The 17525-nt window shown below is 47.4% G+C and overlaps 1 protein-coding gene across 1 annotated transcript; it reads left to right on the forward strand.

The window, feature by feature from the left end:
- Positions 1 to 7512: 7512 nt before the first annotated feature.
- On the forward strand, positions 7513 to 14404 carry LOC146552771 (uncharacterized). Its single transcript, XM_085254287.1, has 3 exons — positions 7513 to 7630; positions 10715 to 10856; positions 11861 to 14404. The coding sequence occupies exons 1-3, from the start codon at positions 7607 to 7609 to the stop codon at positions 13198 to 13200; spliced, it is 1506 nt and encodes a 501-aa protein (XP_085110413.1). The 5' UTR covers positions 7513 to 7606; the 3' UTR covers positions 13201 to 14404.
- The last annotated feature ends 3121 nt before the right edge of the window (positions 14405 to 17525 follow it).

The raw sequence follows: 17525 nt of genomic DNA on the forward strand, positions 1-17525 counted from the left end.
TCTCACATTCACACACTGGTGGAGGCAGCTACAGTTGTAGCCACAGCTGCCCTGGGGCAGACTGACAGAAGCCAAGCTGCCATATCGCGCCATCGGCCCCTCTGGCCAACACCAGTAGGCAAGTAGGGTAAAGTGTCTTGCCCAGGGACACAACGACCAGGACAGAGAGCCCAGGGATCGAACCGGCGACCTTCCGGTTACAGATGCGATTCCCAACCCCCTGAGCCACGGTCGCCCTGTCACACAAGCACGTTCTACTGTGCTGAAGTGTCGACACCTGGGAGGTGGGAGTGCGCTGTCTGGTCAGCGATGTTTGGAAACAGTCTGAACCCCAGCGTGATACCTGCTTGTGACGCTGACGCACACAAACCTGCACAGGTCCGAACAAAGCTGCTCATTACACATGTCAGGAGCTGTGATCAGACATCAAACAAGGAAGCAGAGCGCGTTGAAGACGGCGAGCTGAACCTGCTGCTCCAGCACAAACCTCCCTCTGTGAACCTCCGTGTTGCTCACAATGATCAGTAAAGTCAGACTGCTGTTTGTTTCCAGCAGGTTTGTTCTACACAGCAAAGGTCGGCATAGTTAGGTTGGATTTTAGCAACTGCTCCTGCAGGTTATTCTTTTTGATGTTTGGATTAGAATAATCCTCCAACCCATATTTAATCTGTATTTTAATCTTCCATTCACCGGCAAACACCACAAAAAACTACAGTGAAATAACAACTGGAAACAAATATTCTGTCAGCAAAATAAAATTACAACCCAAATAAAACGTAACACAAAGTAAAACACACAAACATGTGCACCTTTCTGCCAAACGTTCATAAGCAGTTGCAGTCCATATCGTCCAAGCCTGTTTTCCTGGCACGAGTCCTCAGGCTGGCAGCACAAGCACAACTCTGAAGTCCACCACTAGGTGGCAGCAACACGACATGGAACCAGATTAAACAGACAACTTTAACTTTGTAATCACAGAATAATTACATTTTAATTCATTTACAAATATGTATTAACATGGAAAAAGATTAAATGTGTTTTCCTTCTTTATTCAAAGGTCATATTTGTCACATTGATCACACAGGTTTCAGACTCTCTCATCATTGCTCTTGGTGACTTTAACAAAGCCAATCTGAGCCATGAGCTTCCCAAAATACAAGCAGTATATTAAATGCCCGACCAGAGAGGAGAGGACATTAGACCACTGTTACAGCACGATCAGCGGGGCCTATCGCGCGGTGCCCCGCGCTTCACTCGGTCTTTCTGACCACATCATGATCCACCTAATCCCCGCGTACAGACAGAGGCTGAAGCTCTCCAAACCTGTCGTGAGGACTAAAAAACTGTGGAGCAACGAGGCTGTGGAGGAGCTTCGCACGTGTTTGGAGTCTACAGACTGGGACACAATGAAGGCTGCTTCTAACAGCTTGGACGAGTTTACGGACACTGTCACCTCCTATATCCACTTCTGTGAGGACAGCATTGTGCCATCACGCACCAGGGTGAGTTATAACAATGACAAACCCTGGTTTACTCCTAAACTCAAAAAGCTGTGGCTGGAAAAGAGTAAGGCGTTCAGAAGCGGAGACAGGGACTGCTACAGAGAGGCCAAGTACAGGTTCACTAAAGAAGTGGACATTGCTAAACATCAGCACTCTGAGAAGATGCAGCAGCAGATCTCAGAGAATGACTCGGCCTCTGTGTGGAAAGGTTTTAGGAATATCACCAACTACAAGCCTAAAACCCCCCACTCCACTGATGACTTGCTCTTGGCCAACACCCTTAACGACTTCTACTGTCGTTTTGACGAGCCATCAGGCAGCCTTCACACCTCCAACGGCCCCAACAATAGAGACACTTTGGACACTAATTCCCCCACCTCTCCCCCCTACATAGAGCCATCACCACCTTCAAACTGTTCACCTGCAACACCTCCCTCCTCACCCCACACAAAAGAGGATTTCACACCACCTCCTCCCACCACAACTCTTCATATTCATGAAGCAGATGTGAGGAAGCAGTTTAAGAGTCTGAATGCTCGGAAAGCTCCCGGCCCAGACGGTGTGTCTCCTGCCACCCTCAGACACTGTGCAAACGAGCTGGCCCCAGTGTTTTCTGGCATCTTCAACTCCTCACTGCAGGCATGTCATGTGCCTGCCTGCTTCAAGTCCTCTACCATAATCCCTGTCCCCAAGAAACCTAGGATCACTGGACTAAATGACTACAGACCCGTGGCTCTGACATCTGTGGTCATGAAGTCATTTGAGCGCCTGGTTCTCTCCCATCTCAGGACCCTCACGGCCCCCCTCCTGGACCCCCTGCAGTTTGCATACAGAGCCAACAGGTCTGTAGACGACGCCATCAACATGGCCCTACACTTCATCCTGCAGCATCTGGACTCCCCAGGAACCCCTCAGGGCTGTGTTCTTTCTCCTCTGCTCTTCTCCCTGTACACCAACTGCTGCACCTCCACCCACCAGTCTGTCAAGCTAATCAAGTTTGCAGATGACACCACCGTTATTGGACTCATCTCGGACGGGGACGAGTCTGCCTACAGCAGGGAGGTTGAACGTCTGGTGTCCTGGTGCAGCCACAACAACCTGGTGCTGAATGCCCAGAAGACAGTGGAGATTATTGTGGACTTCAGGAAGCACACAGCTCCACTCCCCCCCATCATCCTGACTGACACCCCCATCACCTCTGTGGACTCATTCCGCTTCCTGGGTACCACCATCACCCAGGACCTGAAGTGGGAGCCCACCATCACCTCCGTCATCAAGAAAGCCCAGCAGAGGATGTACTTCCTGAGGCAGCTGAAGAAATTCAACCTGCCAACACGGACGATGATGCAATTCTACACTGCAATCATCGAGTCCATCCTCACCTCCTCCATCACCGTGTGGTACGCTGGAGCCACTATCAGGGACAAACAGAGACTGCAGCGTGTTGTGCGCTCTGCTGAGAAGGTGATTGGCTGCAGACTCCCATCTCTGCAGGACCTGTACACCTCCAGGACACTGGGGCGTGCAGCTCGGATCTCAGCTGACCCTTCTCACCCTGGACACAGTCTGTTTGACCTGCTCCCCTCAGGCAGGAGGCTCCGGTCCATTCGCACCAGAACCTCTCGCCACAAGAACAGTTTCTTCCCCTCTGCTGTTGGACACATGAACAATAACCGTATGACTGTTCCCACCACTAACACATGACCCTACGCTGTGTTCACTGCATCATTCCATGTTTGGCACTGATCACCACCTGCACTCATGTATATATCATGTATATATCTATCTACTTAGCACTTTTAATTCTTATTCTCATTTTTATTTTCATGTCTATTTAAGCTTAATTTATAACAGTATTTATAACAGTATGTTTGCACTGAAGCACCGCAGCAATTTCCTAATGTTGTAAACCCGCTCAACATTTGGCAATAAAACCCTTTCTGATTCTGATTCTTCTGCGTGTGTTTTAATAAACTCATTGTTTGATTGCACTCTTCTGTTGGTTTGTTTCATTGCTCCACATTTATTGAATTCGGGACAGCGACCTCTGAACTTTAGCGTGGATGCTGTGTCCTGTCACAGGATGTTTCCCTCAGTCTGCAGGCTGGGTTACAGAGACCCGCCTGCTGTTTATCAGGAGGATTATCAGTAGAAGCTGTAATTACTGTTCTTTGACACTATAAATATATATGGTAGCAGGCTGAGGGGCGGAGCCTGTTCGTCTGACTGACACTCTGTCGCGGTTAATGTTCACATTATTGCAGCTGTTTGTTCTGTACTGAGTGTTTCCAGCAACGGCCGCCATGACAGAGACTGCAGTACCTGTTGGTGACCTCTGACCTCTGTTGTGTTTGGGGCTAATAAAAGCTGTGTTCCTGAAGTCGAGCAGCGTATGGAGGCCGGGAACTGCAGGCCTATATGGAGACGTCTGTCCCCTCCTGTGCTTAAACTCGCCAGTGTTCTTTGAGGCGGCGTCGTGTGTGAGGAACCGGCGAGGATGAGGCCGGAGGCCAGAGTCCGAGCTGAAGGCAGAGAGGAGCTTTGTACTGAGACAGAGCTCGCTCTGCCTCTCAGCTACATCACAGTAATCATTCAACACGCGTATATTACTTTTATATATCTATACAATGTTTGATCGATGACTTGATTGCACTTTGGATTTTCAGCTGACCGCCCCAAACCTCTGCAGCAGTGCTGGCAGCACTCACAGGTGAGGCCCTCAGCTCGGCCTGTGCTGGATGCAGCCTGTCCTACGGAGCTGCAGGTAACCTCAGGGTGCGCTCAGTTCAGACATGGCTATGTGGACAGCACATTGTTACTGTTATGCCAGCTGTACGCTCACTACTTTACAGTATTTGTATCACATATGTTCAGTGTTGTCCTATGAACAGATATAAGAAAAACTGTGGAGGGTGTACTCGCGGATACCTGACACGTCACACTTTGTTCTCCTTTGTTTGTTTCCCAGTCAGCAGAACATTTAGCTGTAATAGCATCACGGCTGGTATTTACAGAAATATGAACAGCACGATGAACAAGCAGCAGCTTCCTGAGCAGCAAACTCACAGAGGGAATAAACTAGGTCAGCTGAGTGTGTGTATGAGCGTGTGCTGTTTGTATATTATGTGTGTATTCAAACCTCGTGCACTCACTGATAGATATTGAGGCAGTGAAATGATTGCTGCTGTGCAATCTCTGACCAGAAAACTACAGTGAAAATGTACCGAAGAACTGAATAAAGTAACTTAACAGATAAAACATGAACATCAAAGTAAAGTAATTATTACTTAAATTAAGAATTTAACCTAAGAAGTCTGAACTAAGAGTTAGAGTTACATTTGAAATAAACAGCTTGCAGTGGGAGGTATAGTAATGAGGTGCATTATTATGGTTCGAGTCCATGTGCAGTGATGCGATGTATGAGCGAGTCCAGTCCTCCAGTCATACACCTGGTTCAGGGCCCGGATAGCCTGAGGGAAGAAGCTCCTCCTCATTTTCTCTGTTTTGGCCCTGAGGGAGCAGAAGCGCTTCCAGACCTCAGGAAGTGAAGAAGTGATGTGGTGAGGCTGAAGATCTCAGCGCAGGCTCTCAGGACCTGACCTGGGATTGCATGTGGTCCTGCTGCCTTCCTGGTGTTCACCCTCCTGAAAGCTTTGCTGCTGATGAAACAGCAGCTCGCAGTGACAGCAGCGCTCACTTCACCTGGATCCTTCAGTCTGTCGTCCTAAAGGTGACCCTGCTGCAGCCTGCTGGGACCGTGAGGCTAGGGTTGCCAACTCCCTGAAAAATAAATAAGGGACACCTCGTGGCCAGGGCCGGGCAACCCAGTGTGGTAGCTCTTTTTTGTTGTGTGTGAAATTATTTTTAAGCATTTGACTTGAATTTGATTTAAGCAGATGCATATTCTTTGTCATATGACCGTATGGGAAACAAATGATCATTTAGCCATTTATTTTTAGCTCAAAATGACAACATTAACACAGTAAAACAGGTCTCTTTCTTAAACAGAAGCCTGTCATGCTTAACTTTTGAGAATATAAGTAAATCTTTCTTTAAAATAACTCTGTCCTGCTTAACTTAAAATAATAGAAAACAATAGAAAGAAAAATATTCTTGTAACAGTGCACATTTAGTGCATTTAGTACAATTGGCTTCAGCTGAGGTATTATTTCAGCTTTTCTGATGCTAATCAGCTGCTCCTGTTTGTAAACCCGCTTGTTCCCATGGTTACGCATCATAACTCATCATCATTATTCATCTATGTATTACTTTTATGTATTAGTCATCTATTTGTTGTAATCATCTATCCTTGCAGTTGTTTATTACACAAAATAAATTATATTATCACACTTCTGGCCACATAGCGCTGATATTCACTGCACATGCCCATATTAACCTTAACCAGAGGGTTTAAAAAAAACAAACCAGTGTTTACATACCATATCTGCTTCTGCCGGCCTGGTGGACAAAAAATTGGTTAAGGGTTCAGGCCCCTCATGTTCTTCATGTGCCACCACTAGAAGCAAGAAAAAGTGCGCCGGCACACAGTGCAGTGCGCTTTATAGGTGTTATCGTGCACTTTCCCAGCCAGGTGTTTTCCTTTTCCCATTCCTCCCTGTGCTTTTGCAGCCTTTTTTTCTTTCTCTGAGCGAACAAACATTGCTGCTCTAATGCTGGGCTCACACTGTGCGGTTTTTGGCCCATTTTGAGACGTTTTTTGAGTCGTGCGACCGATTTGGCGATCGGTCCGATTTTGGCCTTCATCGTGCGTCGTGTAGTATACGTGGGGTAACGAGACGCGATTAACACCTCACGACCAGCTCCCGATCATCAATCGCTCGTGAGGGTGTCACCACAGGCGCTCACACTGCTCATGCGCAAACACGTAAACATCGGTGAAAAAGACGGAGCAGCACGGCTGTGCAGCGTGTGATCTGGACACAAGCGATGGAGGCACAACTTGTAGAACTTTGGAAAGCTCATCCGAGCCTTTTCGATGTGGCCTCACAAAATTATCACGACCACAACAACCGTGAAAATAGTTGGATTTACATGCTGCTCAGTCACAGCGATCAATGTTTTTCATTAGCAATTTAGCAAAGTTGATGGTGGTGGTGTGTCTGTGTGAGTGAAAGACAGAGAGAGAGAGCGAGCGACAGATTATCTGTTATAACCTTCATGTTATGGAGGCACAGTGTGACTCAGGTCGCATCAGAGCATCGGGCCGTATAGTGTGAGACCTGCATCGTGACCTATGAACTTCTAACCCCTGCGAGTCAATCGTGCAGTTTGAGCAGGAGCTGAATAACGTGACTGAAAAACTCTCACAGTGTCTGCCCAGCTTTAGGCGTGCTGTCATCCGAGACGTGCACCGCAGTGTCGGCGTTTGTTTCCCTGTTGGCCATGCTTCTTGTTGTGGTCATCTGTTGTCTTCCGGTATTTTCTCCGCAAGCGACCTTTCCTCGACCAATGAGATGAGTGGTAATCTGAATTGTCATACTCGTAAGTGTGCTGTCAGCTCATTGGTCACAGAGCAGGAGAGGGGCTGGGAATTATGTTTTCAAACAAAGTGTTAATTCCATAAACATTTATAGACTACTTTTGATTCTCACTGTATTACGGGACAAAGTGCGTCCCTTATCAGCTCAATACGGGACGTGTACTTTTGTTTCTAAATACGGGACGATTCCGTTTTTTAAGCAACCCTACGTGAGGCCCGGTTACTGATAAATGCATTTAAGTGTGTGTGTCTGTGCGTGTGTGTGTTGGTATCTGTGTCCTTGTATCTTGGTGGGGACCTGGGTTTGGCCCCACGGGGCTGAGGGCGTTTCCACGCTCAGCACGTGGTGTCAGGGCTACAGCTGGGCTCATTTTTCATGGTTCGGGAAAGCATTATGTCAATGGGAGGTCCCCACGAGGATATAAATACACACACGTGTGAGTGTGTGTGAGTGTGGTGGGGGTGGGGTCACTCGCTGTTTCCTCTTTGTTTTTTTCTTTGACCTTTCCCCCGGAAGTGGAGCAGCTGCTCTGCTGTTAGCCGCTCCGGACTCTCGCTCGTCTTTTCCGTCAGAACCGGAACCTGCGACCGAACCGGAGGGACCATGGAGCCCGTCCCCGCTGCACCGGTAAGCACACCTGCCGAGCCGAGCAGGGCTGAGCCGGGCCGATCCCCCGGACACGGTCATGTGAGCGGCTAAGCTAACCGGGCTAGCCCCGGTGATCTGGACTCCGGTCAGGAATCCCTCAAACCGAGCCGAACCCGAGCCTCCCACTGCGGCTGCTGTCAGCACCGTCCCAGCTGGAGCCAGGCCCGCTGTGAGGGGCTCCGGGTCCGAGCAGCGGACACTGAACGGAGTCCAGACTCGGTTACTGATCCACGGATTCGTTCGACTGATTATTGATGAGCGATCGATGTTACAGGGCCGTAGCCAGGGGGCTTACGGGGCGGGGGGCTCATAGATTAACCTCCTTAAATCAGAGTCGTGAATCTTTCACTATAGAGAACAACACAAAACTTTATTGATCCTGGAAACAGACAAACATCACAGCATGAAACAACCTGAACACGTGTAAAAGATAACACGCATCATCAGGCACGGCGTCCGAGTCCCAACTGGAAAGTCCTTTTCTCCTTATGCCGCCATCTTCCACAGGTCGACAGACCACGTGACTTTCGCGCATTGCATTGTAGGTATGAGTGGCAGCAAAATCAATACACTGCATCAAGCGCTAGCATTTCCAGCACCGGTAATCATTAATTCTGTGGTTTTAATCCCTACTTGCATTTTATTTGCCCCAAAACAGTTCTGTGCAAAACGAAGGAGAACTCGGTAGCTCCGCACGAAGAGGCAAAAAAAATCCAAGGAGTGAAAGGGTCAGACCCACACGAGCATACAGAGTGGAGTAGGGACGTTAGCCTGCTGCCCGACTTTCATCACGCACATATTTATTATTATACGGTCCGAAGCGTGAGTGCATGCACTTCACGTTTATTAACGTCAGATCCCTGCAACAAGCCCAGCTCCAGTTTACTGTGGTGATTTGGACGATTCCATCACAGCAAACACATCTAATTGTCATTTCAGGTTGTAGTGTTACACAACATTTTCAGATGCAATAGAAATAAAATGAGTGTTTCGTAATTCATTCAATTTATTGTCTTTATTTATAACTGGCATTATTATTTCGTTCTATTATAGAGTCTTACAGGAAAGAGGCAACATTGTATTCAATTGTGCTTTATTAGCTGCTTCAGTGAAAAACAAATCAACAATGCAAAAAACATATCAAAACAACATACTGGAAAACAGTTATTCATCACTTGCTTGCTTCAATGCAACACTTGGGCACATGTATGCAGACTTTTCGTGGCTGCTTTGATCTCGCTCTCTCTCGTAACCGATCAGATCTGGCTGTGGTAGCAGCTTTAAACTTGGTCTGACCCAGGCTGATAGAGGGGCCCAGCCTGGATCACATTCCAGCATTTTGTTGGCTGGTTTTTCTACAAAACACAACAAACATTAGCCTGCAAAGCCACAGTGAACAAAGCAGCAATGAATTCAAATCAATATAAGACTTATTTGTAACCTACATCAACAATTATGATAAAATACGTAATAACTACAACAGCAGACTGACCTTTGTGGGAATGCTTGGAGCAGACTAACCTGTGAGCTGGAGTGTTCTGGGACGTTATATTTGGTCTTTGAATGGCTGCAATCCAGTCCATCCGTCGCCTCTTTGTTACTTCGGAAACATGGCTCGAACGATTTCTCTTCAACGACGTAATCCGATAACAACCGATCTCTTTACCCGTCGGCTTCCCGTGGCTGTCATGCGACCGGCTGTTGCATTTAACTCATTCACTGCCATTGACGTCTATAGCCGTCAATTGCAGTGAATGAGTCAATGGGTTTAACTCATTCACTGCCAATGGCTGGCAGTGAATGAGTTAATAATACAACAGCTTCTTGCTATTTTTGTGTTTCCTTTTTATCGCTGTGTAACTGTTTTCACGTGAAAGCCTGTGTGCGCTAGTACCGCTTACCACTCGTACCTACAATCCTTTGCGGCTTTACCCCAGAAATGACGTCACATTTTAATCTCTATTCAAGTCGCGGTGGTGTGCACGTCAGGTTCTGTAAAGGTCATGGTGTCAGGTTACAATCCGGTCAGTGTAAGTTACCACGCAGAGTTCCTGCAGGAACACAAACACCCGTGTCCGCTCAGCGCCAGTTTTCAGTCCTGCAGGAGAAACTCAGGAACGCTGTGATTTGATCTTTGATGGACTGGAAGAAAAATGTGCACCATGAGGACACTGAGCTCAGGAGTGCATGCTGACTGCAGGTTAGTTAGGCTGACAGTCGCACACGCCACCTGATCGATACCGCCCCCGGTGTTCCTCATTTCGATAATGCAGTAATCTGATTACTGGCTTTGTCTGATTGCGTCTTGCCCGGCTGCATTCAGTTCAATTTTATGTTCATAGCAGTTAATCACAACGACAGTCACTTCATATTGTAAGGTAGACCCTACAATAACACCCCGACGATCAGATGGGACAGTGGGAATGAAATCCTCCCGTATTACCAGGAAGAAACCTGCAGCAGAGCCAGGCTCAGGGAGGGGCGGCAGGATAAAGAGGTTTGGATCTTCAGAGATGGTGTCTGTCTCCTGACTGAAGGGGCCTGAAAACTGAGGAACTAACCTCAGCCTATGCGACATGTCAGTGCTAACTAAACTAGCTTCTACGTTAGCTTTCAGTAACGCATTACCTCCCTGTTGCTGTGGGTGGAGCTCCATGAAGCCCCACCCACAGTAACAGTCCAGCACAGACGCAGAAATGAGCCCTGTTCCTCCGCCCTTACAGCCCCTCTGCACATTACTCAGAATGTTGTGCAGCACAGTTATTGCATACATGCGTGTTAGTGTGTCACAGGTGATTGTGCACCGTCACAGGTGGACAGACGCAGCTTGCTTGCTAATGTGAGCTGACCTGTCAGGACCCCTGGTGGCCAGTAACAGAACAGCTGTGCTCAAATTTAAAGCTACAGATGTCTGTTTGTGTTTGAACGGTTCAAATCCTTCATGAAGTCACACCCGTCACTGCAGCTGCTGCAGAGTCATGTGACCCTGAATAAGAATGAAGTGTGTTTGTGCGGTCACGTGTGTTTTCACCGTGCGATGCTGTCTGAAATCTGTCCTTCCAGGCTGAGGAGTTCGCCGGCATTCAGGTGAAAACGGAGCCGGAGGGCGACGTGGAGATCCGCTCGTACCCGATCCTCAGGAAGTTGTCAGTCAAGCTGAGTGACTGCAGGGTGTGGCTGGAGGGGCGGGACTTCCTGTCTTTGGGTAATTCATGATTTAAAATATCAGATATCTGTGGCTGCTTTGTCTGAGCAGAAGTCCAAATCGCGTTTATTCCGGTCAGGTCAGACATTCAGATGTCTAAGATGGAAACTTCCCCTTTAATTCAGGTGAATGAAGCAAAAAAGAAAGTGACAGGAAGGGAAACAAGCTGCTGAAACTAGAGACGTCACAGTGATGATCTCCACCACATCACTCAGCCATGCCTCAGATTTCTGCATTGCTGTTTCAGCTGCAGATTATTTAGACTCTGCACAGCAGCAGCAGGAGGGAACGTAGGAAGGAAGAACTCCCTTAGAAACGAGGAAAGCAGAACCGCTAACTTGGGTTTCAGTGATCGAGTTTCTGATTCAAATCGTTTTTTAGTTTGAAAAAGTGACATCGATTCATTAAATCCTGAATCGGTTTTTAAATATAAACATATTTTATCAGAAACAGCAGAATCTGAGGTTAAAGGTCAAAGAACTCTCAGCTGTGTCTGTAATTTGCAGCATCAGGTAATGTTGAGTCATGGTTTTATTTTGAAAGTTATCTGCTATAAAACGCCAGGCCAGGAAAATCTGCTTCATGTTTTATCCTCAGTTACTTTGACACAAAGACATCTGCTGTGATGAAGTCTCACACTGTCAGCTTTGTTTGTATACATGGATATAAAATATGGAATGTGCTGATAAGTGATCAGAATTACAACATTTCTGAGTCAAAATCAAATTGATTCTAGAAGTGATGATACCCGGCTCTGCTGTCTTGTCCATAACCTCAAACACTGTGTCTTTGAGACAGAGCAGTGTGTTTGTGGCTGTTTCCTAACAAAGGAGACGTGATGTCCTCGGGCTTCCGTGTGTTGGGAACAGAATCGGAGGAAAACCTCTTCCTGCTGGTTAACCCGGCAGCTGGACGGCAGGATCAATGAACTGCCTGCTGGCTGTGGCTGTGTGGATGTCGCCGTTCCTCTTCGTCTCTAACCTTTGAACTCCGCTTCCCCACAGGTGATCACCCCGAGCTCAGCGAATGGAGGCAGCGGCAGCAGCAGGCCACCAACACGGGCAGGAAGATGGTGTATTGCCACGAGTGTAACAAGGGCTTCTACAAGAAGTCCCACCTGGAGGCTCACCTGCGGGTCCACCGGGGCCAGAAGCCCAACGAGTGCTGGCAGTGCGGCAAGACCTACCCGACCCTGATGAGCCTGGTTGTCCATCAGCAGGTCCACGACCGCACGGCGCCCTACCAGTGCTCCTACTGCGACAAGACCTTTGCTCTGAAGAGGGACTGGAAGACCCACCACCGGACGCACTCTGGCACCAAACCCTTTAAGTGCTGGTTCTGCGGGGACGGCTTTGGAGAGCAGGACGAGCTCAGCGAGCACCTGGAGCTTCACAGCGGCGAGAAGTGCTACCACTGCACCGTCTGTGATAAGATGTTCATATCCTACCAGGGCTTCAACTTCCACCGCAAGTCCCACAAGAGCCGGAAGCTGCTGCCATGCCCCAAGTGCAACAAGACCTTCAGCAACCCTCAGAGCCTGAAGCTGCACCAGGTGACCCACTCCAACAGGAAACCGCACAAGTGCCCCACCTGCGGCAAAGCCTTCAAGCTGCTGAGCGGCATGCGATGCCACCAGCGCACCCACGAGGATCTGAAGGCCTACCACTGCACTGAGTGCGGCAAGTGCTTCTCCAGCCTGCAGGGCTTGAAGCTGCACGACCGCACGCACACCGGACTCAAGCCCTACAAGTGCTCCGAGTGCGGCAAGCGGTTCACGCAGTCGCCCCATCTCAAGGCGCACATGGTGACCCACACCGGTGAGCGGCCCTTCCTCTGCACCACCTGTGGGAAACGGTTCACGCAGTCATCCCACCTGAGGTCCCACATCACGCTGTTCCACGTGGGCGAGAAGCCGTTCACCTGCAATGACTGCGGGAAGAGCTTCACCATCGCTCACTACCTGAAGGTGCACCGGCGCACGCACACCAAGGAGAAGCTGTACCAGTGCTCGTACTGCCAGAAGTCCTTCTCTTACCACAACTCGTGGAGGGCGCACGAGAGGATTCACACCGGCGAGCGGCCCTTCACCTGCCAGGACTGCGGCCAGAGCTTCATCACGTCTGGCTCGCTGGTCAGCCACCAGCGCTCCAAGCACACTGGCGAGAAGAGCCACTACTGCATCACCTGTGGCGAGTTCTTTTTCACAAGCTCCATGCTGCGTGTTCATCAGCTCGACCACACCGGCGAGCGGCCGCACGTCTGCAGCTGCGGCAAGACCTTCAAGACCCGAGGTGTTCTGCGCTACCACCTAAAGAGGTTCACCGACCACCGGCCCGCTGAGTGAGGGGAGGGGCCTTTCAACACTACCCTGACATGTTAAATATGTTAATCACCGCCTGAGTTTCAGCAGGAGCTTCTCCAACCGCAACATGTCTTCTTCATGGTGGTCCTCAACCAACCAATGATCTCACAGAGCAGCAGCGCTACCATACTGTGCTGTTCTGACGTGAACTTTGACTCTATGGACATGAATGCTGCTGAGAAGCCACTCTAGTCTCCTGACCGTTAGCGCTGTTAGCGCAGACCGTTAGCACGCAGTGTTGGGAAGGTTACTTTTAAGTGTGTCCCACTACAGATTACAGATTACATGCCCCAAAATGTATTTTGTAACGTTTTCCTTTACGTTACTCAATGAGAGTAACTATTCTGAATACTTTGGATTACTTCACATATTATCATGCTTTTTCTAACTACATGATTTAACTGTGTGATTTATTACTTTTACTGAAGGTTACCCGCCATACCAACTAGATGTTTAAGTCTTAGTATAAATGAGTAACAGTAGGTGGACTTTAGGTAAGGCTGCACTTTTTGCAACATATGACTGTATCAGTCATGTTTTGTTTCTGTCTGCTAACCTCAGCTAACGCCAGCTAACAGTGTTAGCTCGGTGGTGAGTAGCCTTCAGTAATAGCAACAGTACATCACAGATACTGAAGTGGCACATGACCCAGGTAGCTACCACAGCTAAAACAAGCTAGCTGCAGTCGGCTAATGTTAGTTTTTAAACAGAACGTACTTCCAGATGTTTCTTTAGGTTGGAGTCTGACGCTGAGAGCAGCTCGGTTGCTGACAAACAGAGTTTGCATTGCACGCTCAGATTTCATCCCTCTCTCATTTAAATGTGGTTTCGGACTTTCCTAGTAAGAAATGCATTCCTGCCCGTGCACTGCTGGCTCTGCTGTGCTGGCTCCGGGTCCCACCAACATTAACAGGACGCTGACATTAGAGAGGGCATAGCCTAACATATGAAACTGGAAAAGACCAGATACACGTTTGTATTTTAAATGCATAACACAGGTACATATATTCTGTTTCAGCCCAACACTGTTGCCGCTGACCGTTGGCGTTGCTGAGACCGTGGCGCTCCAAACCCAGCAGGCTTCCAAAGAATCAGCCATGATGTTTGTGCATTGCGCTCTTGGTGACACCGTGTTTTTAGCGGTGCGCATCATGTCATTACCAATAAAGTTTGACCTGCAGCTTCACCTGTGACTTCTCTTGTTTTCCCCCCTGACAGCTAAGTGACAGAGTCACCTGTCACAGGTGTGTTAAAGGTGCACCATGGTGTGTGTGTGTGTGGGTTTTTTTTAGCATAAGGACAAATGAAGACTTTCAAAATAAATGACCCCACACAAACTCTGCTCCGGAAACTGTGCCAGTGTGATTTAAAGAGACAGAAACATGTGCAGCTGGTGTGTCCAGCAGTGGCGGAGCGGGGGGGCTTACTGGGCTTAAGCCCGGGTTGTTTTGTCAGAAGCCCGGGTTGTTATGTCAGAAGCCCGGGTTGTTATGGAGTAATTTTTTCATAGTTAGATGTCTGGCTGACAACTGTATAAAACAAAAAACTACACAAAATATTCGAAGCACATAGTGCACACTGTGGGAATTTACGACTGTGCGTGAATCCCCCCTAATATTGCTTTGATCCGAGCTCAGGCACTAAGCGACTGAGCGAGGGGGCGGGGCAGCTGCTGCCTGCGAGTGCGCTGTTAGAGAAACGCAGCCAGGCAGACAGAGGAGAAGTTCGACCAGGTACCAAAGCAAATCATTCCTACTGTACAGATAATGTAAATATGACGGTGCATCATGAAAGATATCAAACTGATCACTTGACCCATGTTACGTTACTCGCTCTTCGAGTGAATCAACAAATGGCGAAATGAAAAGCTGAACAACAACAGCTGTTTCTTTAGAGAGTCTCAGCTTACATGTGTTTATTTCATATTTTCAGTTGTTTCCCTCCACGGCTAAATAAGGTCAAGGTTCTTTATTTGTCACATGCATAGTTATACAAGTATAACTAATGAATCTAAATATTGTACTTTGGTAGAATTAAAAAATAAGTGTAGTGCAGGTCTATGATGATTTTTAGTGCTGCTATCATCTAGTTCTGGTTCTGGTTCTGTCTTGGTTACGTCCTCAGTAGTCCTGATTTTGAACTGTTGTAGTCCTGTTTTAATTCCGGATCAGTTCTGGGTCTGGTCGAATTGGAGTTTAGTCCTCGTGTCTTGATGCAGCCCAGACTTTGTTCTGCCTCGCTGCTTAATTAAAAACCTAGTTTAAGGTGTCCTGCACATGTGATATATATTTTCCCTATATGAAGTCATTCTTTTTTGAACAAACTCAAAGCAGAGCCCATACTACCCTTTAGGGCTAAGCCCCGGGTGTATCAAATGTCTGCCTCCGCCTCTGGTGTTCAGAGTCACTAAGGTTCACGGCTTTGTGTGACCTCTGACTTTGTTTAAACTTCCTGACCTTGGTTTTGAGCATGAACCACACTGACATCAGCATACAGAAACCGTCTTACATCATCAGTTTATTCCAGTGTGTCAGTGTAAACGAGAACCCCTCTGACTGCTGCTGACCCTAAACACACTTTGATTGGCTTACGCCACAGTCACACCAGGCCTGCAGACTGGTTTGCAAACTGTTCAGTGACCCCCAGTAACCACCATTTGCTAGGGACATCTGTTCCCTGATTGGTTGATGAGGTTACATCTGACACATGCTGAGTGACCACAGAGTGGCGGTAAAACTGGAAAATAAAAGGTGAGACTAGTGATGGCCCGCTTGAAGCTGACGCTCCGGAGCGTGTGTCGAAAAAAACAACACACTGGTTCAGAAGCACTGTGTCGAGGCTTGCTTCGTTTGGCAAAAGTCACGTGACCAGTGACGTCCGAAGCTTCATTACGCACGTAACTGCTTCGGTACCTGATTCAAACGGATATAAGGAAGTGAATCATCCACGGGATTCGTGGAGTGTGTTGATGGTGACAGATAGCGACGAGGTGATCATTCCACTGACAGATATGGAGCCAGCGAGGAAGAGAGGACGTTCTGGCGTGTGAGAATATTTTGAGTTGATTTTGCTCAATTCATTTTATCTGCCGAAGTGAAAAACTTGAAATGTCCAAAATCATGTTTTCATAATGTAAATATCATTACAGCATATGACTTTAGGAACACTTCCATGTGAATTAAAGCTGATGAAGACTACAAAAATGTATTTGACACTATACGTACATGACATTGCTACAGTTTAGAAAATCATTTTGTTTATTGTTGTTAGGTGATAGTCTGCAGGACCCAGGAATACCTGCATATCTACCAACTTGCAGTGTAGTTCCTGCACTCCACAGCCTCTTCTGTTCCATGCAAGTGGATTTTCTCCAGGGCAGGAGAAACTATTTCTAAGAAAAGAAACAGACTCAGCCAGCGCACAGTAACACTAATCCTCTTTTTAAATGTAAATAACAAAAGGGCTACCTGACATAGAGCATGTTTTTACTTTGCAAGTTCTTGATTAGGGATGGGTTTTGATTATCGCTTTTCTGATTACAATCCATGCTAAATTGGATAAATTTATATTGATTCATTAAAATCCCGTGTCGATTTGTAAATTAACGTTATTATGCCTGAAACGCCAGCATCTCAGGTTAAACCTCACAACATGTCGTCAAACACCATGCAGCTAAAACAGTAACTGGGAGCAGGTTTACGGATTCTGCATACAAACGTGAACACAGAGCGCGGACCCGACGCGTCAGAATCAGATTTTGATGTGTCGGCGGGTCCGCACTGTGTTTGCCTCTTTTTTCTTCGCTGGCTTCTGCAGCTGCAGGTTTCATAACTCTCTGTTTACATCTCTAATTAAGTCTCACATGTGTCAGCTTTCTTTTAATAGATACGAAATTATGGATATATACTGTTAAATGATCAGACTTGTAATATTTCTGACTGAGGCAAAACTTTCCAGATTCCAATCAAATTGAATCGGATCCTGTATCGAATCAAAATGATTCTACAAATCAGTGACGATGCAGCCGTACTCAGCTCCCTAAGCATTTTCCCTTTCCAGTTCACAATCAATCCCACCCCTAGGTCAAAAATATGTATAGGACAATTGGCCTAATCTAATATTTTGTATGAACCTGTCCAGCTGTCCAGTGATTAAACGACAAGTAGATGGAGGCAGGACTCCACAGCAGGGGCATACTCCATAATGTGCTGTGCAGTCTCATATGTATATTATATATATTGCTCACTTATTGTATTTACCAACATCAAGGAGTTATGAGCAAAGAAAGGCCACACCATAGTGCATGT

The sequence above is a fragment of the Mchenga conophoros genome, linkage group LG18 (genome assembly GCF_057382185.1).
Source record: "Mchenga conophoros isolate Kocher_MC1m ecotype Shallow Benthic linkage group LG18, M_conophoros_male_GT1.1, whole genome shotgun sequence".
Classification (NCBI taxonomy): domain Eukaryota; kingdom Metazoa; phylum Chordata; class Actinopteri; order Cichliformes; family Cichlidae; genus Mchenga; species Mchenga conophoros.

Bases quoted from the DNA above. Each gene is read 5' to 3' on its own strand.
- LOC146552771 (XM_085254287.1), top strand. From the start codon at position 7,607: ATGGAGCCCGTCCCCGCTGCACCG. The intron at 7,631-10,714 runs GTAAGCACACCT...CTGTCCTTCCAG, and splicing joins AGCCCGTCCCCGCTGCACCG to GCTGAGGAGTTCGCCGGCAT. The intron at 10,857-11,860 runs GTAATTCATGAT...GCTTCCCCACAG, and splicing joins GCGGGACTTCCTGTCTTTGG to GTGATCACCCCGAGCTCAGC.